Here is a 25301-nt window from a genome sequence, read left to right as displayed (position 1 = left end):
ATGGTGGTGAAAAAAAAAAAAGACTTCATCTCATAATAACACCAAAATAAGTCATTTCATTGAAACTCATATAAGCCCTATTACATGTTCCCACTAGCTAACAATCTTTATCATTTCTTAATACTCATCACAAGAAAGAACATTGACATAACAATTATCACAATAGTTAGTGTCCTAAAAGACTCCTCCACCATCTTCATTCTTTTCTTCAATGTTCGAATCTCTTCCTTTAGTTGATTGTCCTGCATTCTTTCATCTCCAATTGTTTGTGGAGTATCTCCTACCAGATTTTGTCGATTTGGTACATCAATGGGGTCACACCAGGAGAAGAACCGACATCCATTTGGCGAATCTTCGCAGCAATAGTATAACATGTTCTTATTTCGGGAAGACTCTGAAATTCTCACTAATGCCCTTTTTCGACATTTGCAAACACGGTTCAAATACTTTAATGAGCTTTGGTTGCTCTCATTAACACTAGAGGTTGATATTGTCTATCTGCAAAGCAAAAATGATAAAAAGAATGGTTGTTATTTACAATAATTCTTTTAGCTTCAAACCAAAAATTTTACCTCGACAATATACCATAATAATTGGAAAATTCTTCACATGTCACACCTGGACAGTGAAAAGGGAAGAAAATCGAAGATTTGTAAAATCAAAATGAGTGGATTTAACTTGGATTTTACTCTGATAATATCCCACTTTCAAACCCTAGTGAACTTAGAGAAAAATACCTTACATATCAAACCCGTAAAATCAGAAAATGGAGCATGAGTTCTTCAGATAGAGAAGACATTTGAAGGTCTTCATATCAGAAACAGACCCTCCTTTGAAAAGGAAAAAAAGAGAGAAAAACAGATTTTGGAAGAGAATGGTGTTCAGAGAACTCCAATAGAAGTAAAAGAATCACCGTCGCTGCACGAGGTCATCGTCGTTGGTTAGGCCACAGTCGCTGCACGAGGTTGCCGTCTCTGGTTAGTCCACAACCATTACACTGGTCGTTGATCGAGTGAGGTTGACTCTATTAATCCACCCTAACGGTTTTGTAAGATGTGGCTTATAAGGAAGACAAAGGTAAGGTCATTTTCGTATTTTCACGTTTCAAGTTGTTGTCAGTTAACACTGTTTGTTACAAATATGGGACGGTAGCAATACTTTTTCCTATGGGGATGTAGTGTTATTGTCAGATTCTCCAGGAGAAATACTGTAATTTCATCCAAAAAAAAAAGTATAAAAAAACTAAATTAAAAGACAGAAATGAACAAAATAATTTGATAAAACAAAAACAAAAATCGAATGGGAGAAGGTATTTAAAAATAAGAAGGATAAAATAATCAAAAGAAAAATTAGTCACAAAACATAAATACATGTATTTATAAAAATTAGTATGGTCAATTTTTTATTTTTATTTTTTTGAGGCGGGGGGATTTCCTATGAAGGACCCATGGCCATTACCAACTAGCTAGCAGTTTTGGCCCATGGGCCCTTGATAGGAAATGTCCAAAACAAAAATTAAAAATAGGCGCGTTTTGTTTTTATGGTAATAATGAATAGGGTCGTTTGTTACCCAAAAAACAAAAAATGAATAGGCTCGTTGATTTTTTTTTTTGGGGTAACCCATAGGGTCGTTGATGATAAGGGCTATTGGTGCCTTATGGCCCAGCGTCATAAGTTATCCGGACTTCGACTTATATTGCACTGCGCACCTCAACCGCCTTTGTTTTTTTTTTTTTTTGTGAAATACCTCAACCGCTTTACTGCCCTTTATAACGCCACTACCGCCTGGCCCTTAGTCTATGGTTCTCATAAAGTCAGTAAGATATCTCGTGAACGTCTACCCCTCCTCCTCTCAGATAAAAAAGTCGTTTTGAGTTCCAAGTTCCGAGATACGATCGGTTATCTTCTATGGCTACTTCGGTTCTCCGCTCACAAGATTGTTTGAGGGATCGGTTTTCAACAGAAACCCTCTCATCTCCTTCCTTCAAACCTTGCCGAAACCCTAACCCTAATCTTCACCCAAAGCCTAAGCCTAAGCCTAAGCCTAACCCTAACCCTAACCCTAGCTCCACTAGATCCGCCCAAAAAAAGCGAACTTCGGTGGGATCCAAAGGCAAAGAGAGCAGGCGAAGTCGCTGCGAGACGTCCGTCGCAAGATTGCCTGCCAAAAACCTGATAATGGGGCAAGTTACGATATTGAAGCGTGGTGAGGTGTTGAAGCTGTCGGAGGTGGATCGAGTACCTGATGTGGTCGCGGAAGAGGCAAAGATCGATGAAGTTTATGATTTGTGTTCAATTGATCGGTTAGGTCCGGAGCCGGACACGGTACCGAATCAGATCGGTTTGGCAGATGTCAAGTCGGTTGATTGTGTTTTCGCTGGGTCAGCTTTCTTTACTTCTCCTCCTCCAAGTTCCCTTCCTTTACCTCGATTTTTCACCAAGAAGGATCTGCGGAGCAAGAATGATGATGCCGCGACGGATCTACAGCGGATACTGCCGCTAGATCTGTTGTGATCTTGGTACTATTTTGATGAAGCTCTACAGTGTTGTGGTGTGATCGGTAGCACTTGTAACTATCGGTTGCTACGCCTTGAGGTCTTCCCATATTTTTTCAACGGGAGGATCGTTTTGGAAGAGAAAATGAAACGATGAAGAGGAAATCAAATAGGTTGTTTGCATTGGTTGCAGAAGAAGTAGATTAGTTATTTATTGGATAGTGTCATTGAAAGGGTTGTTTAGCTTTACATCCTTTTTGTTTTCAGATAAAAAATTGTTATTGATCTGTATGGTTTTACACCCCACCCCACAAACACCCCCCCCCCCCCCAAAAAAAAAAAGAAGATCTGTAAAGTGGTTCCGCCGAAAGAATTTGTTAGTCATTTTCTCATGATCGCTTCTGTTTTCCAAGCAAATTAAAAATAAGAGATTCAATTTGGAATTTGGGCCTTGCGTCTTAGTGCGATACTTGGGGGAAGGAACAAGGGTTTGGTTTGGTACTCTGTCTGTGCTCTCTCTTGGTCAAAGGAAGGAAATTTTCTCTGTCGGTAATTTGGTTAATGGCTTATCCGATACCGATTTTGGCAGTAGCGGTTAGGAAAGGTACAATTTGTGATCGGTGTCAGTTGATTCCGGTCTGAATTGGCCGATTCGCAGGTCCGATTCCTAGTTTTTGAAACCCGGAAAGATAGGTGGACGTTCTAAAACCTAGCGAAAAGAGGCTGGTCAAACGTCTCGTCACGAGGGCTGTCAGACCACGACAACAGGTCAATAGATTCAAAAGATTACATATAAGAAGGAAGATTATCTAATTAGATCGGATAATTATTTTCTGAATTATTTAGATTTGAATTCGAATACCCTTTGATTGAATACGAATTGAAATTCAGATTTCGACTGTATAAATTATTATTGTTTTGGTTTCTTTGGTCCGAATGAGAATTATAAACATCCAATTGTATTGATTATCATATCTAAAGTGTCATGAAACTAAACAAATCAAAGTGCTCATAACTTTATAAACTTGGGCTAAACAGTATGAAAGTGTGGTATGACCGTATGAAAATAACATGCAATAGTGATCATCATGTTTATTTTCAAATTGGTCTAGACTCGAAAATCAAATGAACCCTATGAAACAAATACCAAAGCTCTCATTAACTACAAGTGTCTCTTAAATGTTCAAACTTCAATCAAAGAAGCTCATTGGGACTGGGTCTGAATGTTCTAATACACTAGTGCTAAGCCTCAATCAATCGAGGCTTTACTAGCGACTGGATGTGTTTGTATTGACTGGAAACTCAGATACCGAATGAAGTAAATACACCACATATAGCCTCAATTTTTTATAGGAGGCAAATAAATAAGTGTACACATATAAACAAATGGCCATAATAAAAATGTATATATATTCTTGAGAATAATAATAATGCATCATATATATAAAATAAAACTGAAACTCAAATGCAACTGAACATATTGAGCAAAACTTCCACTAATAAAATGCATAAAAAGAACTAAAAAATCTCATATTAGTGATATGCTCTTGAAAACTTTGGAATCAAGCTCTTAACTGTTTGACAAATAATTATTTTATCCGTAGTAATGTAGTTCTACAGAAATTTATGATTCATGAGCTTATTTCCACTGATCTTTAGATAAACCTATTTGATTTCTCCCACTTTTTCATAAAAACCCTTAGTTTGAACAAAATTAGCAACCACTGGCTTAGGAAGTACATCAATTTAAGATTAATATCCATTATCATAATAGTCAGAGAAATATTAAAGGATCAATTCTATTTCCTAAAATTGGAACAATTTAAAGTTTTAATAGAAAATAGCTGGAAAGTCAAAGCTAGCAAATATAATCATACATATTTATCAAAATATACAATATGTAAGAATAAAAGGCATATTAACATCCCAACAATATAATTAAATTTGTCTAATTGGGTTATTAATCAGATTTATCCCAGTATTGTTTTCAATAATTGTAGGAAAACAGAAACTGGGGAAAGATCCGACATCTTCAGGGTCACACCTGTGGTGGCAAGATCGCCCAACACATAGTGAAATCTTTCACATGCAAAGCGAGACATTCGAAACAACACCACTCTGAAGATTCCGTCACCTGTGGTGACAAGACAAGAACCTCCAAAGCTATGAAGTCCAAAACGTCACCCTCATACTATCAAGCGAAACCTACTAAATGAAGACTCACCTATGGTGGCAAGAGCACACCATTCGTCATATGGTCTCCTTGACTGTAACCCATCCCAAATAGTCAACAGTAATTTCACAATCTCAGTAACTAGCCCACTAAGTGGAAGCGTAATCACTATAATTGTGAAAACCTATAGACTTGGATTGCTACCAAATGCTCGTGAGTTTAAATTTTGGGTGTAAACAACAAAATGAGCTATTTTAGTATTTAATTAATAAAATATTCAACATAAGCCCACAAAAGCAACCCATTGTAAACCCTAATAGTCTATATAGTAACACCATAACTTAGCAGTTATCAAAGTGAGTACATTCTTAGTATGACAGTTTTGTATTTTCAACCATTACTATAAATAAATAAAAAATCAAAATATGACATTTTCTATAATGACAATATGCTACATATGAAAGTTCATAACATTTATTCATAATAACAAAAAACATATGAAATATGTTACTTTATCCATAATTCACTAGATATACGAAGTTGTATATAAGTATGAACTTTCAGCTAAAATGACTTTAATATCTAATACAAACATTAGCCCATAAACTTAAGCCAATCACAGTAAAGCCTCTTAATTTCTGTATGTTAATAGTTCATTAGTTGATGGGGCACATGAACTAAATAATTCACTAGATTAAAATAACAATAAATCATTAACAAATAAAAGTAATATGGGCTTAAATCCATATTAAGTGTAAATGACTTCATAGGCTTTATATCAATAAGTGACTAAAACTTCAATGGGCTCATTTAAATCATTCCAGTATGATATATCTATTTTATTTCGATGAATTTTTAATAAAATTGCACATTATCACAAGTTCATATAGGGCATATAAATTCAAAGAAGCATTACTTAAACAATGCACTTGTGATATTTTCAATTATAATGGAGTGCCAAAACTCATAATTATGTGTCTCATGATGAAAGTTGATGTCACGGACGATAAATATAGCATCGAAGAAGACAACATCGAAATAGCCCAAGTTAGCTTAAAATTTATGAAAATGAATAGTATAGTGCACATAATAAAATATATACAATGCATCTATCACTTTCAGTATGATAATATTTTGTTCTTCCACTAATATAAGAGAGGGGAGACTAGATAACCCAATAAAAGTACTAGTTATAAGAGTTAACATTAGTTCATATTAGAACTAGATCTAACCGTTGGCTTGAACAAATAGGGCCAAAAAAGTCGACAGTATAAACAGGTTTCAGAAGTCATTTTAATAAATCAAAATCAAACAATTTCTGATTCCACTTGCATATACTATTTATGGTATATCCAATTATTAGACTTCAAAACTGGATTTCATTGAAACTATGATAAAAATATTTAATAAACCACCAACATTTACAAGTAACGTAAGATGATCTCGTATCATAACATTTCAAATGTGAATATAGGCCTCAACATTAATATTAATCCTTAAAATATCAACTCTACCCATAAAGGATTTTCATTAAAGCCCATAAATAGACCACACCAATAACAAAGTTTAACTTAGTGCGATTCATGTGTATTCACTGTAATGACTATATCATTCAAGAGTTATAACTGAAACTGTATCCTTATCCTTTAGGCTAAGAATGCACTAGTCCTCTTGTAAATCCACATTTGCTGTGAATAGAACAATAACTTGAGGTCCCTTCACCACTGGGCTTCGAAAACTTTAGGTTATTATTTTCTTTAACTTTGGTGACATCATCTTTAGGCAAATGTCACCTACTATGCTGCCCTAGGAAAAACTATGAAAAAATAAGTAATGGCACTTTGGTGGAATCCACCTCACCCTTTATGATTCCCTAGAAATGCATTATGCAACTAATCATGTGCGAAAGGTTACACCCAGTTTAATTCCAACATATTTATTCATCATAATGTGCTCCAAATATGACATGCAAACATAAAATACCATTAATTTTCCACTCATGTCATTCATAAATGACTTTTCAATATCATGGTAATAATAAACTAATGCAGAAACATGCATAAACAAAAATATAACTTCAAAGGCCTTATAGAACAAAGACAAATACTATATGTCACACCCCGTTCACAAAGAACCGGACCACTGACCGGGTTAACACCGGTTAACCAAACCTGCCAGGATCATCTGATACAGTATCCAACCACAACATACACACAACTAAGAAAGTGTTCATCAGTTCAGTGGAAGGCTTAAATTTACCTGTAAATATTCCCATATACTTGATACCCAAATTGTAATACATAGTTAAGTACATGTGAGCCCGCAGACATGATATTTACACAAAAGAATACAATTTACATATCAAGTACACAAAAGGGATCTTAAAAAACTCAAAGGGTGCAGCTCAGCTCGGCATCAAAGGTAAAGCTCAGCTCGGTATCAAAAGGTAGGGCTCAGCTCGGTATCAGAAGAAGAGCTCAGCTCGGTATCAACAGTTAAGCTCAGCTCGGCATCAGAGCTGCGGTCCCGCAACACATCCCTCGCATGAGCAATCCGTGCCGTGCCCTAATTCCTCAGGGACCCACCAATCCTCCTCAGGGAATTCAACTATGGGGCCCGACCGGTGCTCTTCAGGTTGATGACCAGCAAAATCATCTAAAAGAGGTGTACACGTGGGATGAGCTCACTAGCTCAGTAAGTGAAAAGAAGGACCACATAGCAGTCCACACAACAAATCACAACCATATGCACTATATGCTATGCACTTCATTTTAATCACTTCCACCTAATCAACATTACTAAGTCTTTGGTTTAGTGCTACCACAACCACACTGCGCGTATACTCCGAGTACGAGCCGTGAACTCCATCCCACGATACGCCCATAGGGCTGTCGGAGAAGGCCCACCGTGAGTACTTGAAAAAGTAAAACATGCCGACCACCGGCTCTCAACATAAAGTAAATGACAGAAATTAAAGGTGTTGACTCCAGTAATTTAAAAGCAGTACGATTGGCCCTCTTGAATATATCACCGGGGTTGCCGACTGTCCTAATGACCAGCTGGGTGTATGTCTAACCACCACAGTGACCCGACAACCACGACCACTGCTTCCCCCCAAATGGTAACCCAACACATTAACCCCCGTTGGGAAGGGTCGTAGCACGGGAAGGTGATAATCCTACACCGCATGCTCCTATATGACATAGTACGATTGCATAGTGCCTTCGCGTCCCATTCCACAGGCCACCAATGCACTCGTTTCCAAGCCGACTACGGCATCTAGTCTATTAATGCATTATGCATAATGATGTCAACATTCATCTCATAAGCACATCATCATTTAACATTTAGAAAATAATCACAACACACATGGCATAAGATAATGTGAGGATGGCTAAGCTACATATAATTTGCATGATGACATGGCTAATCTAGATACAATGGGATGATACACAACAAGCCTTAAAATAAGGCCAAACGCCTCTCCCCACTTACCTATAGTGTACAAGGACTCATGCTCGGTACGGGTGAGATCTGGTGCGAGAAGCGTACGTGTTGGTGAACCTAACATAAGTGAATGGGGTTAGCATTTCACCATTTTGGGATCAAAATTAACACGAACCAATGACAAAATCATGTTTAGAATCCTAAAAGAAGGTCGTATATCCGTTTTGGGTCCGTTCAAACGTAAAAATCACGTTGGGAGCCTCTCGGGTGGGTCGGACAGCCCACCTGTCATGACCCACCAGTCAGACCCACTGGTCATGACCGGCGGGCAGGTCGGCCCACCGGTTGGGCCCGAGGGTCCTACTAAGACCGACGGGCAGGGTGGCCCGCCGGTCGGCCCACCAGTTGGGCCCGTCGGTTGGCCCTGAGGGTCTACCCTCTCAGGCGGATGCCCTCAGGCGGGCCATTTGGCCCACCGGTCTTGGCCCATCGATCTTGGGGGGAAAATACCGTTTTCGCCTGAAACCTTCCCCAACCTTTGGGGAATCAAATGGGGCTCTTCCCAACCCATTCTCCACACATTCAAGGTCTCATAAGATGGTTCTAACCTAGATCTAGGTTAGATTTAAGGGATGGAAAGCCATCTTACCTTCTTTGCTCAAGAATTCCTTCAAACCCCAAAATCACTTCAAATCACCAATGCTTTTGCCAACCTTGTAAGCACTTCTTCAAATCCTTCAAAATCAACACATAGATCATCTATTAAACCTTAGATTCATCATCTCAAGGGGGATTTATAAGACCTCAAGAAACTCTACCCAAATCAAGGGTTTTACTTGGGTATGGTGAAAGTTTAAGGAACCTAGCCTTTGCTCACCTCTAAACGTAGATCTCGTATTGGAGATCACTCTTTCGGCGTCGGAATGGGAAGATCAAGTCTCGGTGCCACTGAAATCCATCTCTTCTTCCTCTTCCTTCTCTTTTCCTCTTCTTTCCCTTCTTTTCTCTCTCCTCTTTACTCTTCTCACCAAACGTCCGAGTGTCATAAATGAGAAAAAGAAAAAGGAAAACATAAGATAGCTATTTATACCTTTTAAAACATCTTGTAACCTCATGGGTGGGTCACTCAGGTGGGCGGATGCGCCCATGTGTGACCGCCCACCTGAGTGCCAAAACTTAGCCAACAGGTGGGATTTTGACAAAGTTCGACTCTCGGCACGAATCTCACTCTTGGCATAAGATGTAATATACATATGCGCCATAAGATACGGCTACATACCTGCTTTATCCGTACATGGCCTTATGATATGTGCATGTACACGGCTTGGGTACTCCTGTCTCCTCTGGCACTGGCTCGGACATGTTTGGCCAGCCTGTGTTTAAGGTCACCCTTGCCATCATGGCCCATAAGGAACCCGCCTTAACTCTTTTCGGTTCGGGTCCTGCATGGTTGAACCGGGTCAACCGTGTAATCAGACCAGGTTTAAGAAGTAGGGTATTACATTTATCCCCCCCTTTCTGAAAATTTCATCCTCGAAATTGACGTACCTGGTTGTTAAAAAAGATGAGGGTACTTGGCTTGGATTTCATCCTCTTTCTCCCAAGATGCTTCTTCAAGTGAATGATTTTTCCATCGCACCTTTACATAGGAAATGGAGCGGTTGCGAAGGGTTTTCACCTTTCGGTCCAAAATTTTAGCCGGCTGCTCTGTATAGGTCATATCAACTTCTAGATATTCTGGTTCCACGGGTAATACATGAGATGGATCATGAACGTATCGCTTCAGCATGGATACATGAAATACGTTATGAACATCCCCGAGTGAAGGTGGCAGAGCAAGCATATAGGCTACTGAGCCAACCCGGGCTAAGATCTCAAATGGTCCAATGTATCTTGGGCTCAACTTCCCCTTTCTGTGAAACCTTTGCAACCCTTTAGTAGGAGAGATCTTGAGAAATACCTTTTCTCTTGGCTGAATTTCAATGTCTTTCCTGCGGTTGTCTACATAACTCTTTTGACGAGACTGAGCTACTTTAATCTGTTCTCGAATAACATCGACCTTGTCACAAGTCATCTGTATCATTTCAGGTCCTAACATTCGACGTTCACCTACCTCATCCCAATACAGAGGAGTTCTGCACTTCCTACCATATAATGCCTCATACGGAGCCATCCCAATCGTAGCTTGGTAACTATTGTTATAGGCAAACTCCATAAGGGGTACATATTCTTCCCAACTACCACACATTTCCATTGCACATGCCTTGAGCATGTCTTCCAATATCTGTATGGTTCGCTTTGACTGACCATCAGTCTGTGGGTGGAAAGCAGTACTCAAATTCAATTGTGATCCCAAGGTATGCTGGAAGCTTTTCCAAAATCTGGAAGTGAACCTTGGGTCCCTATCTGACACAATGCTCACTGGTACTCCATGCAAGCGCACTATGTTATCCATATAAAGTTGTGCTAATTTGGCCATAGAGAACTTGGTCTTGATGGGAATGAAATGAGCAATCTTAGTAAGCTGATCAACGATCACCCATATTGCGTCCATCCCCTTAGGTGTACATGGTAGTCCGGTGACGAAGTCCATTGTAATCCTATCCCACTTCCAGTCTGGTACTGGGAGTGGCTGAAGAGTACCATAAGGTCAATGCCTCTCAGCTTTTACTTTTTGGCATGTAAGACAAGTCGCTACATATAGAGCTATTGTGACTTTCATGCTTGGCCACCAGTAATTTTTTTAAGGTCTTTATACATCTTTGTACTTCCTGGGTGAAGTGAGTACTCGGAGCTATATTCTTCTCGCACTATCTTGTCTTGTATATCCAAATCATTGGGTACACACAATCTGCCTCGAAACATCAATGCCCCATCACTGACCAAAACAAAATCTAGGTCGTTCATTGTTTGATCTTGAACCTTAACTCTGATCCACTGTAATTCAGGATCCAAAGGTTGTTTCATTATTACCTCTTGCCTAATAGTCGGATGCACCTGTAGAGCCACCAAGGATATAGTCAATCATTTAAGGTTTTTTAGATGACGTTCAAACTCTAAGGTTGCTCCTTCATATAAGAGAACTTCATCCATTAGTGTCGCCTCCTATACAAGTGGTGGGCTGACTGCTAAGTATGAGAGGGACACAGTCTGTGCCTTCTGACTCAATGCATCTATCACTACATTAGCCTTGCCAGGATGATACTGAATGTTGCAGTCATAATCCTTCATGAGCTCAAGCCATCTCCTCTGCCTCATATTCAAATCCTTCTGGGTGAAAAAGTACTTAAGGCTTTTGTGATCACTGTATATCTCGCACTTCTCCTTATACAAGTAATGTCGCCAAATCTTAAGGGCAAAAATGACTGCGGCTAGTTCCAAGTCATGAGTGGGGTAGTTCTTCTCATACTCCTTTAGTTGTCGGGAAGCATACGCTATCACCTTTCCACATTGCATGAGAACACAACCCAACCCAACTTTAGAAGCATTAGTGTAGACTGTCATTCCACCTGTGCCTTCAGGGATGGTCAACACAGGGGCCGACACCAACCTCTTCTTCAACTCCTGAAAACTTGTCTCACATTCCTCTACCCAGTCAAACTTCACACCCTTTTTTGTCAACTTAGTCATTGGTGCTGAGATCGGGGAAAATTTCTCAATGAAGCGCCGGTAGTATCCAGGCAAACCCAAGAAGCTTCTAATTTCAGTGACATTTTTAGGGCTTTTCCACTCTACTACTGCTTTCACCTTATCAGGATCCACCTCGATTCCAGCCTTAGACACTACGTGCCCCAGGAATCCAACTTGCTCAAGCCAGAATTCACATTTGCTGTATTTGGCAAACAATTGTTGTTCCCTCAACCTCTGTAACACCATTCTCATATGTTGAGTGTGCTCCTCTTCTGTCTTGGAGTAGATCAAAATGTCATCAATAAAAATAATTACCCATTTATCGAGGACATCGTGAAATACTCGATTCATTAAATCCATGAATGTTGCCGGTGCATTGGTTAACCCAAAATATAACACTAGGAACTCATAGTGCCCATACCGAGTCCTGAATGCTGTCTTGGGTATGTCGCCGCTCTTTATCTTGAGCTGATAATAGCCTAATCGAAGGTTTATCTTTGAAAATACCTTGGCACCCTGCAGTTGGTCAAATAAATCATCAATGCGTGGCAATGGATACCGGTTCTTGATGGTTAGCTTATTTAATTCCCGGTAATCAATGCACATACGCAAGCTGCCATCCTTCTTCTTGACAAACAATACTGGGGCACCCCAAGGTGAAACACTTAGACGAATAAACTCCTTCTCCAACAATTCTTGCAACTGCATCTGCAACTCCTTCATTTCGGCGGGTGCCATCCGGTATGGGGCTTTAGACACTGGAGCTTCTCCAGGAACCAAGTCTATGGAAAACTCCAACTCTCTATCAAGCGATAAATGCATCAGATCATCTGGAAAGATGTCGGGAAACTCTTTAACCACCTTTACCTCTTCTAGAGGTGTAATCCTTGCATCAACATCAAGTACCGATGCTAAGTAGCCCTGACATCCACTCTCCAACAATTTTACCGCTTAAAGGGCAGAGACGAGGACCTTTCTTGCCCGTTTCATTTTATCTGCTTGGTATACCAATTCTCTTCCTTCATCATCTGTCACACTAATCAACTTTTCAGCACACATCACATTAGCTCGATGAGTGACAACCAATCCATGCCCAGTATAACATCGAAATTCTGCATATTAAACTTAATGAGTTGTGCATCCAATTTCTTCCCACTGATCTCCACTGGGCACGGCCCATACACCTCCTTCAACTGTGTAACTTTACCAGTAGGCATACTAACAATCATCTCATGATCCAGGGTCCTGGGTGGCATCCCAAGTTTTTCAGTAAATCTCTTGGATATGAATGAATGTGTAGCTCCTGAATCGAATAAAACATAGGCTGGTATGCCCGATATAGATAGGACACCTAGTGTAATAGTGCATATAATTTCAGCAGGTCATCAATATTTAACATAAGGAAATTCTTAAATATTTAAAATGTACCTGCTACCACTTCCGTGCTTGCCTCGGCTTCCTCAGCTGATAAGGCGTACATCCTTCCCTGCGGTTGATTCCGTCGAGTTAAGGGAGGTCGGTATACAGGGGGCTGATTGGATGGCAAGGCTGGTCTGACCCGACAGTCTTTAGCATAGTGCCCATAGGAATGGAAGTTAAAGCAATGGATTTGAGATGCTGAAACTGGGGCGGGGCCCCTCTGCACTTGACCTGTTGAAGATGGAGGTTGAGGCGGCCTCGGAACTGTAGGTACCGCACTAGTGTTCGGGCGAAAAGATGTAGAGCCTGAACCACCAGCTGGTCGAGGAGGGTAGCCAGATGGCCTATAGGGCTGCCTGTATGTAGGCCCAGAATTGTACGACCAAGGTATGCCTTGGAGGAGTTGCCCATATCCGAAAATGGATTTGTTCTCTTCCATAGTCCATGTGTGAGGGATTGTTCTCCCTTCTGCTTATCCTCCATGGTCTTGGCCTTCTGCACAATCTGGCCATAGTCGGTCAAATCTAAGATCTCAAGTACAGACCCAATGGATGCCTTTAGGCCCTTCAGAAATCTTGCAGCCTTTTCTTCAGCTGTCCTCATATGCCTAGGGGCAAAATGGAACAAGCTATCAAACTGCTGCTGATACTCAAGGATAGTCTTACCTCCTTGAGTTAAGGCCATAAATTCCGTCTCCTTGCGGTCTCTGAAGCTTTGTGGGTAATGATTGTCCAAGAACAACTCCTTGAACTGTTCCCAGGTGGGTGTCGGATGGGCGGCCAAAAATGTGGGCTTAGAGGCTTGCCACCAAGAGTTGGCCTCCTTCTTGAGTTGCAATCCTGCACAAATGAGTTTCTGTCCATCAGTGCATTCAATCACCTCAAATATTTTCTCTAGTTCTTGGATCCATTGGTCCGGTTCCAGAGGATCACTCCCCACCTTAGAGAATACAGGTGGCAAGTTTCTCTTGAATGACTCCACTACCTTTGACGTATTATTCGTCGGTGGGTAATTGGGAGCATAAGCTGGATAGTAAGGGTATGGAGGGGGCACCACATATAGAGGAACGCCGAATGGTGGAATTAGAGGTGTACCTCCCACTTGTGACCCCGTACCAGACCCTACAGGCGGGTCCTGTGGAGTAAGTATCCGGGGAGGTTGACCTGTTTGAGAAAGGTCCAATTGTTGCTATATAGCAGCCATAAATGCTTGCTGTTACTGAAGCATTTGTTGCTGGAAATCCTGTTGTGACTGCTGGATTATGGTAGCAACATCCCTCGGAGTAATAACCGGTGGAGGGTCCGGAAGTGCAGTCATAGGTGGGTCCTCTTGTACCCCACCCTGACCAAAGGTCTCTGGAGGTTGTGGAAGTGAGGTTTTCCCCACAGAGTGGGACCTTCTGGGATTCGGTGGCCGACCGACCAGACGAGGACCTCGCGAGGTACCTCGTGCATTGCTACCGGATCTAGTACGTACCATCGTATCCCTGTACCTGGAACATATCATACACCACATTGGTTAAACACCATAGAATTGATATCTGCATATAATTATAGGCCAACACGTAGGGTATTATAGTGTATGATAGTTTGCAATTAACCGCAACTTAATTCCAAAAATACAGGGCTAGTGCTTTAGCAAGTATGACAATGGTCCCACTTGACCATAACATATTATTATAAGAATAATAATAATAATAATAATCCTTTTTTTTTCAAGTTTTTTCTCAATCGGCGGGCTGGTTGGGCCGTCGGTAGGCCCGTCGATCCAAATCTTCAACCGGCGGGCTGACACCGACTGGCTGGTTGGCTTGCCGATCGGCCTGTCGATCTTACCCGAGCGGGAAAAATGAACAGGGCTTTTAAGCCCCTGTTCCTATGGTTTCCTCCCATCTTTCTCTCTCTCTCACTTTCTCTCTCTCTCAAGCGATTTTGGAGAGCTTCGTGACGCTTCCACTCGCGATCTCACTCAACGATCTAGCGGTTTGGGAAGATTTCAACCCCTCTACTTACAAGTAAGTTTCTTCCTCATTTTCTTCTCAGAACTTGCATTTTGGGGGTAGAACTCATGAGTAGTCTTCAATCTCAATTCCTTTCCAGAACAGTGATTTCATGTGAATGTGATGTTCTCTCTGTGATTTGTTTCTAGTTTTAGGATTTACTTCCCACTTTTTGAGAGAAAACCCCAACCATGCCCTAGTTTCCTCAAATTTTGGGATTTCTTCAATTTCTGCTCTTTTCCTCCCAATTAATAACTTAAATGCAATGCCTTATGTTTGATTTGTACTTGACATGCTGTAGAGATCATAGAAAGTCCCTTATGTTTGAAATCCCATTTCTTCCCATGAAAATTCATCTTTTTGTGTTGGGTTTCATTGATTCTTTTTACATCCTTTCATATTTGTGGACCTCAATAGCATATAAGCATATGTTTTTGCATATTCTTGATTGCACTACGATTACATTTCAACCTTAGACCTGTAGCTTCAAGCTTTGCTCTATTGTGAGTCTTTTAAACTTTTTCTTAGATTGGACTTGCAACTTGAGAATTGGGGTTCTTCCATTCCCTAATTGTCATGCTTTATATGCCTCTTGTCACTTTTCTATTTTGCCATAACTTCTGTCTTGTCACTTACCATGCATTTCATCTATAGACTCTTATCATTCTTCGCTTGTCACATTTTCTGTTTTGCGAGAATTGTGTTTTGGGGCTTCCTCTTATTGTTCACCCATCTATTTATTCCCTTTGTTACTCCTTTTTTTTTCCTTACTCATCATTCTTTTCTCTTTTCTTGCCAGGATGTCTTCTCGCAAAGGCAAAGAGCCCGCATCCTCTGGCACTCGGCGTAAGACCACCGCTTCTAAACGGAAGAGTGCGGGGACTAGTTCTCCAGCCCCTCACACAAGGTGACCCGGACCTGCCCATGTTGATCCTTCCGACTATGATGAGGAACTCTTCCGCTGTTCAGAGGCAGCAACCAACTGGCAGGCCTTCCTGAAGAGGTCTATAATGATTGAGAAGAATGTGGTAGTTGACGACTTCCATAAGGTTCAACTTCAGGAGAGGTTCACCGCATTGGGTTGGCAGTCTATCCTCCATATAGACCGCCCGTGCTACAAGCAGTTGGTTCGTAGATTCTACTGTAACCTGGATGTTTCCTACCAGGACAGAGAGTATGCGATAATTAGTATGGTGAAGGGGGTGGACATTCAGCTGACCGTGGACACCCTGGCTAGTATTTTGGGTATCTCTTCAGCTGGGCACCGTTTCTACAATCCTCCCAGGAGTAAGCCCATGGGCCCATTCATGAGTTTGGAGACACTGGACCACATCTACCAGACCATCTGTGGCAGCAGTGTGCGTCTGGATTCCGAGACATCATTCTACCCCGAGGTTCGTGTGTTTGCCCGCTTGGTCCAGTTCAACTTGCTCCCCAGAGGAGGTCATCGGAACCAGGTGGGCTTCATGGCGGCCTTCTTAGCTTACTGCATCTATACGACCTTAGAGGGAGGTGCCGAGCACTTGTGCTTGCCTTACGTCATCCTCAAGACGATGGAGCACCATACTTCTCGCCCCGAGGATGGAGGATTTCCATATGGCAGGGTCCTCACCAGGATCTTTGAGTTCTTTGGGGTGGACCTGAGTGGTGAGGAGGGGAAGACTCCAGCAGATAAGTTTGACAGGGGGAATCCACACTCTTATGGATGGGTCTCCACACTCTTATAGATGTACCTCAGAGAGCAGGAGCTCAGAGAGGTAGGGATAGGAGGGCTACCCCTAGGGAGGATGTTCCCATGGAGGAGGAGTCTAGTGAGGAGGATGAGGACTATGTTCCTCAGGGTGGGGAGGAGGATTTTGTGGACGAGGACATCCTTGAGGAGGTGCCTTAGGAGTCGAGAGGTGCTGATCCTGGCTTCACTAGAGCTGCAGGCCCACAACATAGAGCCCCACCACCTGAGAGTGGTGCATATGATTTTGAGGGCATGATGTCTACTATGAGGGCTTTGAAGGACGGGCAATATCAGCTGTTAAGAAGACTGGAGGAGAGTGCTTCTAGGGAGGAACGCATCCTGAAGAGGGAGGCTACTTTGGAGAATTCTTTTCTCCGACTGGGCCAGGACTTGGATACAACGGCCAATGCCATTTTAGCAGATTTTGGCCGACTTCGGAGGGATGTACAGCTGGTGAACTCGAGGTTTGACTACTACGACCATCGACTCAATGTTAACTCTAGACCCGAGGTGAACGTAGTAGTATTGGACGATGACAATGACGATGATCAGTGAGGACTTAGCTCGTCCACACCAGCTTCTCACTTGTTTCATTTTGTTGATCTTATTGTATTTTTTTTTTCTTTCTTTTCTCATTCTTTGAACTTTCTCTGTAACTGGACTTATTTGTGGGGTGATGTGTTTTGATGGTGGTTTGTGGTGAATTTGTATATTTGAATACTTGTGTAGTTTAGTTGTGGTGTCTTTTGTTAATTATAATTATTGATGTATATATATCTGTTGTCTATCAGGTGTTTGTGTGAAAAATTTTTAGAAATCTCGTTTTGCGCCGTTATGCTGCCGAAATTTTGTTAAACTCATACTCGATGGGTTATGACATCAACTAATTAACCTTTCATTTTCTCTCATGCATGCCATGAATGCAATATCTAAATACAACCATTTTTATTACTTTCTTTCTTTGGCTTTTAACTCTTTAAAGTTTTTACATTAACCAAATCTCATTTCCTATTATAGATTCTATGGGGTCTAATGGTATGCTGTGAGTGGAATAGAACATCATGCTCTGATACCACCGTTGTCACACCCCGTTCACACAGAACCGGGCCAATGACCGGTTAACACCGTTTAACCCAAACCGGCCAGGATCATCTGATACAGTATCCAACCACAGCATACACATAACTAAGAAAATGTTCATCAGTTCAGCGGAAGGCTTAAATTTACCTGTAAATATTCCCATTATACTTGATACCCAAATTGTAATAGATAGTTAAGTACATGTGAGCCCGCAGGCATGATATTTACACAAAAGAATACAATTTACATATCAAGTACACAAAAGGGATCTTCAAAAACTCAAAGGGTGCAGCTCAGCTCGGTATCAGAAGAAGAGCTCAGCTCGGTATCAACAGTTAAGCTCAGCTCGGTATCAGAGCTGCGGCCCCGCAGCACATCCCTCACACGAGCAATCCATGTCGTGCTCTAATTCCTCAGGGACCCTCCAATCCTCCTCAGGGAATTCAACTGTGGGGCCCGATCGGTGCTCTTCAGGTTGATGACCTGCAAAATCATCTAAAAGAGGTGCACAAGTGGGATGAGCTCACTAGCTCAGTAAGTGAAAAGAAGGACCACACAACAGTCCAGACAACAAATCACAACCATATGCACTATATGCTATGCACTTCATTTTAATCACATCCACCTAATCAACATTACTAAGTCTTTGGTTTAGTGCTACTACAACCACAGTGCGCGTATACTCCGGGTACGAGCCATGAACTCCATCCCTCGATACGCCCATAGGGCTGTAGGAGAAGACCCACCGTGAGTACTTGAAAAAGTAAAACATGCCGACCATCGGCTCTCAACATAAAGTAAATGATAAAAATTAAAGGTGTTGACTCCAGCAATTTAAAAGCAGTACGATTGGCCCTCTTGAATATACCATCGGGGTTGCCGATTGTCCTAATGACCAGTTGGGCGTATGTCTAACTGCCACAGTGAACCGACAACCGTGACCACTGGTTCCCCCCAAATGGTAACCCAACACCTCAACCCCCGTTAGGAAGGGTCGTAGCACGGGAAGGTGATAATCCTACACCGCATGCTCCTATATGACATAGTATGATTGCATAGTGCCTACGCGTCCCATTCCACGGGCCACCAATGCTCTCGTTTTCAAGCCGACTACGACATCTATTCTATTAATGCATTATGCACAATGATGTCAACATTCATCTCATAAGCACATCATCATTTAACATTTAGAAAATAATCACAACACACATGGCATAAGATAATGTGAGGATGGCTAAGCTACATATAATTTGCATGATGACATGGCTAATCTAGATACAATGGGATGATGCACAATAAGCCTTAAAATAAGGCCAAACGTCCTCTCCCCACTTACCTGTAGTGTACAAGGACTCACGCTCGGTACGGGTGAGATCTGGTGCGAGAAGCGTACTTATTGGTGGACCTAACATAAGTGAATGGGGTTAGCATTTCACCATTTTGGAATCAAAATTAACATGACCCAATGACAAAATCATGTTTAGAATCCTAAAAGAAGGCCGCATGTCCATTTTGGGTCCGTTTGGACGTAAAAATCATGTTGGGAGCCTCTCGGGTGGGTCGGATAGCCCACCTGTCATGACCCACCAGTCAGACCCACCGGTCATGACTGGAGGGTAGGTCGGTCCTTCGGTTGGGCCCGAGGGTCCTACTAAGACCGGCGGGTAGGGTGGCCCACCGGTTGGGCCCGCCGATTGGCCCCGAGGGTTTGCCCTCTTAGGCGGGTGCCCTCAGGCAGGCCATTTGGCCCACCGGTCTTAGCGGGAAAATGCCGTTTTCACCTGAAAGCTTCCCCAACCTTTGGGGAATCAAATAAGGCTCTTCCCAATCCATTCTCCATACATTCAAGGTCTCATAAGATGGTTCTCACCTAGATCTAGGTTAGATTTAAGGATGTAAAGCCATCTTACCTTCTTTGCTCAAGAATTCCTTCAAACCCCAAAATCACTTCAAATCACCAATGCTTTTACCAACCTTGTAAGCACTTCTTCAAATCCTTCAAAATCAACACATAGATCATCTATTAAACCTTAGATTCATCATCTCAAGGGGGATTTATAAGACCTCAAGAAACTCTACCCAAATCAAGGGTTTTACTTGGGTATGGTGAAAGTTTAAGGAACCTAGCCTTTGCTCACCTCTAAACGTAGATCTCGTATTGGAGATCACTCTTCCGACGTTGGAATGGGAAGATTAAGCCTCGGCACCGCTGAAATCCATCTCTTCTTCTTGTTCCTTCTCTTTTCCTCTTCTTTCCCTTCTTTTCTCTCTCCTCTTTACTCTTCTCACCAAACGTCCGAGTGTCATAAATGAGAAAAAAAAGGAAAACATAAGATAGTTATTTATACCTTTTAAAACATCTTGTAACCTCATGGGTGGGTCACTCAAGTGGGCGGATGAGCCCACCTGTGACCGCCCACCTGAGGGCCAAAACTTGGCCAACAAGTGGGATTTTGACAGAGTACGAATCTCGGCACGAATCTCACTCTTGGCATAAGATGTAATATACGTATGCACCATAAGATACGGCTACATACCTGCTTTATCCATACATGGCCTTATGATATGTGCATGTACACGACTTGGATACTCCTGTCTCCTCTGGCACTGGCTCGGACTTGTCTGGCCAGCCTGTGTTTAAGGTCACCCTTGCCATCATGGTCCATAAGGAACCCGCCTTAACTCTTTCCGGTTTGGATCCTGCATGGTTGAACCGGGTCAACCGTGTAATCAGACCGGGTTGAAGAAGTAGGGTATTACACTATAACTGTTGAAACAAAATCTGGGTCTTATTTTCTTGTATTAAAAGCAACCTAGAATAATGTATATGAACATCCTCCCATTGGTCAAACCATATAAAGCAAAAATTAGTCCACAACATCTCAAGTATATGTGGTGACAAACCAATCAAATTTCATTTATAAAATGAAGCAAATAAACCACATGACTACGGTCTACAGACTGTTTCCGTTTAACTTTCAAATAGGTAGGATAATAACCACATAAAACGTTAATATATGCCACTTTTACAAGTTTATGTTATCACTATAGTAAGATGTAGGTGCATATTAACATCACATCCACTTATATATGATTTCTAGAACTATGTTGCAATGGTAACAACCAAAACACAAACCCAATTGAAACTATCATAATCTGGTTTTAAAATAATAATAATAATAATAATAATAATAATAAATAATAATAATAATAATAATAATAATAATAATAATAATAATAATAATAATAATAATAATAATAATAATAATAATAATAATAATAATAATAATAATAATAATAATAATACTAATAATAATAATAATAATAATAATAATAATAATAATAATAATTAATAATAATAATAATAATAATAATAATAATAATAATAATAATAATAATAATAATAATAATAATAATAATAATAATAATAATAATAATAATAATAAGAATAATAATAATAATAATAATAATAATAATAATAATAATAATAATAATAATAATAATAATAATAATAATAATAATAATAATAATAATAATAATAATAATAATAATAATAATAATAATAATAATAATAATAATAATAATAATAATAATAATAATAATAATAATAATAATAATAATAATAATAATAATAATAATAATAATAATAATTTCAGTAATTAAACCAGAACCAAATAATTTCAGACTTCACTTTCATAAACAATTTAAGTCTTATCTTTTTATATATGACTTCACAATTTGGGTTTCATTAAAACTGCAATTGAAGTGGTTAATTCCCCCCAATTTATATGCCCAAGCTCAAATCAATTTAAAATCAAGTATGATAAGGTAAATCCAAAACACATTGTGCAGTAAACTGTCATCTGAAGTAGAATTACATGGCAAGCAACATACAAGATTTGTTCATTGAACAATCCATTTTTCTGGCACCAACACCTAATTGGTATTGTTGAGTTACATAAAATTAGGCTAACAAAATAGTATGCTTTGGACATTCAATTCTAAATCAGAACTGCTAGCAAAAATCGGATTACTGTAAGGTATTGGCATTTGGTATAATCAAATGCCATGGTCTAAAAAATAATCATCATGAAACATGGTGAAGGACCCAAATCCAAAAATCCATAAAACTAGTAGATATTAGACTACATTAGATTGTACAGAAAAAATAGTTTTCTGATGGAGACATCAAAATGGGTGAACCCCAGACACCAGATTCCCTCTCAGAAATCTGTGTTCTAAAACCCTTTAAATGGGATCTCTGTGGGCATGCAAGAATACTAAATAACTCAAATTAAAGTAGGTGGCAACTCTGTAAATTTTGAACAATTCAGCATCTTAAGATTAAGTACCCAGTGAAAAAGACTAAGCTGAAAATAGACCCATGTCGAGTGTTCTTTTCTGGAATTATAAGGGCTTTCACATTATTAAGGACAAGAAATCTTTATTTGCAAATCAGGAAAATAGGTCATCGTCTCCTACCTCACGTAATCGGTAAATCAAAGATAAACCCATATGGAATTGGTTGATAGAACTCACCCACAAGAATTCTTTAATCTTTGAATAAAACAGCCCAAGAGTCCACCATGTTTTTAAGTTAAACTTTTTTTTTTTTTTACTTTCCTTGTCAACGCCGGTTTTATTTGTTTTGGTTCAATCCATTCTAATTAGGATTAAACCCATTAGTCAATCCATCATACCTATAGGCTTGAACCCATTACTTTTAACTCAAACAAATTAAAAAGAAATATCCATGGGCTTAGCCCATTAGTCACATATTAGACTTAACTTAAATTTGCCTGAGCCCAATAGTTTTTTTTTTAAATGGCCCAAAAATTTTGTTTAAAAAAAAAAAAAAAATTTAAAGGACCTAAAGGTCCATGACAAAGCAATAAATACCAATTCTGTCCATCTTCAACCTTGGGACAGATTTGATCAAAATAGAACCCTACAGCTCTGTTAGGGTTTGATCCTTTGGGTGGCTACAGTCGATGACCACCAAAAGTCAGACGAACAATATTTCGATGGTCGATTCCGTAAAAATTAGTCTCAACAACCCCTATTCTATTGAAACCCAAAAAACATCCAAATCGAATGGCCGATTCCCAATCAAATCCGTCTTTGATGGTTGATTCCCCACCAAATCAAACTGTGCAACTTTTTTAATGTTAAATTTCAATTCATCAACCTTGATTAGTGAGGTGTTCATCATCCCTAAACCTTTTTTATATTCTTTTTTTCTCCAAACCAAAACAGCCGCTGTCAAGTTACAGGTTGGTTTTGAATTTTTTTTTAATTAAATTAAAACCAAAAGGTATCGCTTTAAAATAAGCCAAAAGCCAAGATGCATGTTATGCATAAAATAATAGAAACTTGTAGCCTATTGTCTCCATGAACCGCTATGATACCATTGAGAGAAAATATACTTGCAATACATCACATGGAGATTAGATAAGCATGCAACAACAAATACATAGTCAGGTTTTAGGCATACCTGAATCCATGGCTGACGAATTATAACTCCTTAATGTCTTCTCGTATGCTCCTTGTATAACACGATCAATGTTGGTCTGATCTACTCTCTTTCCCTTTTGCTTTAGGTCATTAGCCTCACTTAATGGGTCAGCGATAACTATATATAGGGGTGAGGGTAGGGACCAACCTTGCAAAGAAATTAGGGTTTCCTCCCCATTAACGAAACAATATCTTAGGTCCACATATAGTAATATATATTTCATACCATTAAGGTGTGCTAATAGAATCCAATATCTCCATAGAGATCACTTACCATTATTGGATATTTTCCGTTTACTCCATCTATAGTCAACACCACTAAACCGATTTTGGAAACAAATCTTAGAGTGTGCTAGCCCACTTAATTGAAAATCTTACATATAGTTGGTTGAAGCTTAATGGCATTGGCAAGACTGAAAGAACTAACCAGTGAAATATGAAAGATGTAGAAGATGCCTAAAGAAGCAGTGCACGAAATTCAATGACTACGAAGAGGGAATCCAGAACACCATATTATGAAGAATGTCAGCCTTTTTTTGGGAGGGGGGTGGAGGAAGTGTGAATTCAGAAATCCTTGTACACATTGCGTGTGTGTGTGTGTGAATTTAACAGCTAAAATAGAAAATGTTTTGTCAGTCTCTAATTTAGTAGCTATAAAATTAAGACATAGGTGTAGATATGGTAAGAAAGTATGTAAAAGTACTTTGTGGACAAATAATTTTGGATATTCTCATCATGGTGAGAAAATACTTTAGTGTACATTCCCATATGGATGCAATGGATATCTTTTTGCATTTTAAAGTGAGAAACTACTTTGTGGACAAATAAAGATGCAGATTTCTACATTCCCATGTGGTAAAGGTACACAACCTGATGTATCTGTCAAAGGTGTATAAAGGTTCATGTATTTGATGTGCTGGCCATATTATTTGGGTAGTTTTGCTCTGTCATATGGTATTATTCTGCACTTTTTTTTTTAATCTCTTGCAATGAAGGAATGTACCAGACCTTACTGGAATGCAGCATGTAAGTAATTGGGTATCCAAGAGCTGTATTTCAATCGTATCATTCTTTAGCTGAAGGAGAATGTGAGTGGCATGTCTTTCAAGCAAGAAGCAACCTTTACAAGGAAGGAGGATCATCACAAGGGAATTGCAATGCTGAAGTTACTAAATTTTTGGATTCGGTCCATAGATTTTTGGACGAGGTTCCTTCAGATGGAATGAAACCCTTAAACATGTTGTGTGTGTGGAGGGACCTCCTTGCTTCTTGCCTTTTCTTATTTTTGGAATCATAATTGGATATTGTATTCCTCACTAAATCTTCTATGTAATGCTTGACAATTTAAGTTTGTGAATGACTATCTTATTTTCAATGAGATTTGCATGGATGAAATACATATAGATTGTCCAGAATGAATAATTCTCATAGAATTTCTTTTATTTTATGGATTACTACAATGGGATTAATGTGCACTCTGGGTCAAATGAGATCTGATACGCTCCAATTAACTTCCCAATGAGGCATGGACACATGGCACCCCACTAGAGAAGATCTTCCGAGTAGATATCCAGGACACCACGTACAACCATGAACTTCGATACTGGGATCGTGGGGAGATTGAAGTCCTCTTCAGGTAGCAGAGACACACTAGGACTCTATTTACCTAGAGAAGAGATAATTCCCGAAAAGGGAATATTCCCCAAGGAGGGAGGGGAACGTGAAGGATGGAGTCCTCCAAAACCGCTTCAAGTCCCCAAGAGTAGGAGGACGTTTCCTACTAGGACTCTAGGGGAATAATCCTATAAGGGG

At 40.0% G+C, this 25301-nt stretch overlaps 1 protein-coding gene and 1 long non-coding RNA gene across 2 annotated transcripts; one reads left to right on the top strand and one right to left on the bottom strand.

Annotated features, from left to right (window-relative positions):
* Positions 1–33: 33 nt before the first annotated feature.
* On the bottom strand, positions 34–23585 carry LOC122064518. The gene is made up of 2 exons (XR_006135736.1): positions 23470–23585; positions 34–498 (listed from the first exon to the last, which is right to left on the bottom strand). It is a non-coding gene; the product is annotated as an uncharacterized LOC122064518 (long non-coding RNA).
* Positions 1746–2744, top strand: LOC122064517. Its single transcript, XM_042628225.1, has one exon. The coding sequence runs from the start codon at positions 1909–1911 to the stop codon at positions 2512–2514; it is 606 nt and encodes a 201-aa protein (XP_042484159.1). The 5' UTR covers positions 1746–1908; the 3' UTR covers positions 2515–2744.
* Positions 23586–25301: the final 1716 nt, after the last annotated feature.

Source organism: Macadamia integrifolia, unplaced genomic scaffold (assembly GCF_013358625.1).
Source record: "Macadamia integrifolia cultivar HAES 741 unplaced genomic scaffold, SCU_Mint_v3 scaffold1676, whole genome shotgun sequence".
In the NCBI taxonomy this organism is placed as follows: Eukaryota; Viridiplantae; Streptophyta; class Magnoliopsida; order Proteales; family Proteaceae; genus Macadamia; species Macadamia integrifolia.
Note: the sequence above shows the minus strand (reverse complement) of the source record. Positions and strands in the feature narration are given on the sequence as shown.

Bases quoted from the DNA above. Each gene is read 5' to 3' on its own strand.
- LOC122064517 (XM_042628225.1), top strand. From the start codon at position 1,909: ATGGCTACTTCGGTTCTCCGCTCACAAGATTGTTTGAGGGATCGGTTT.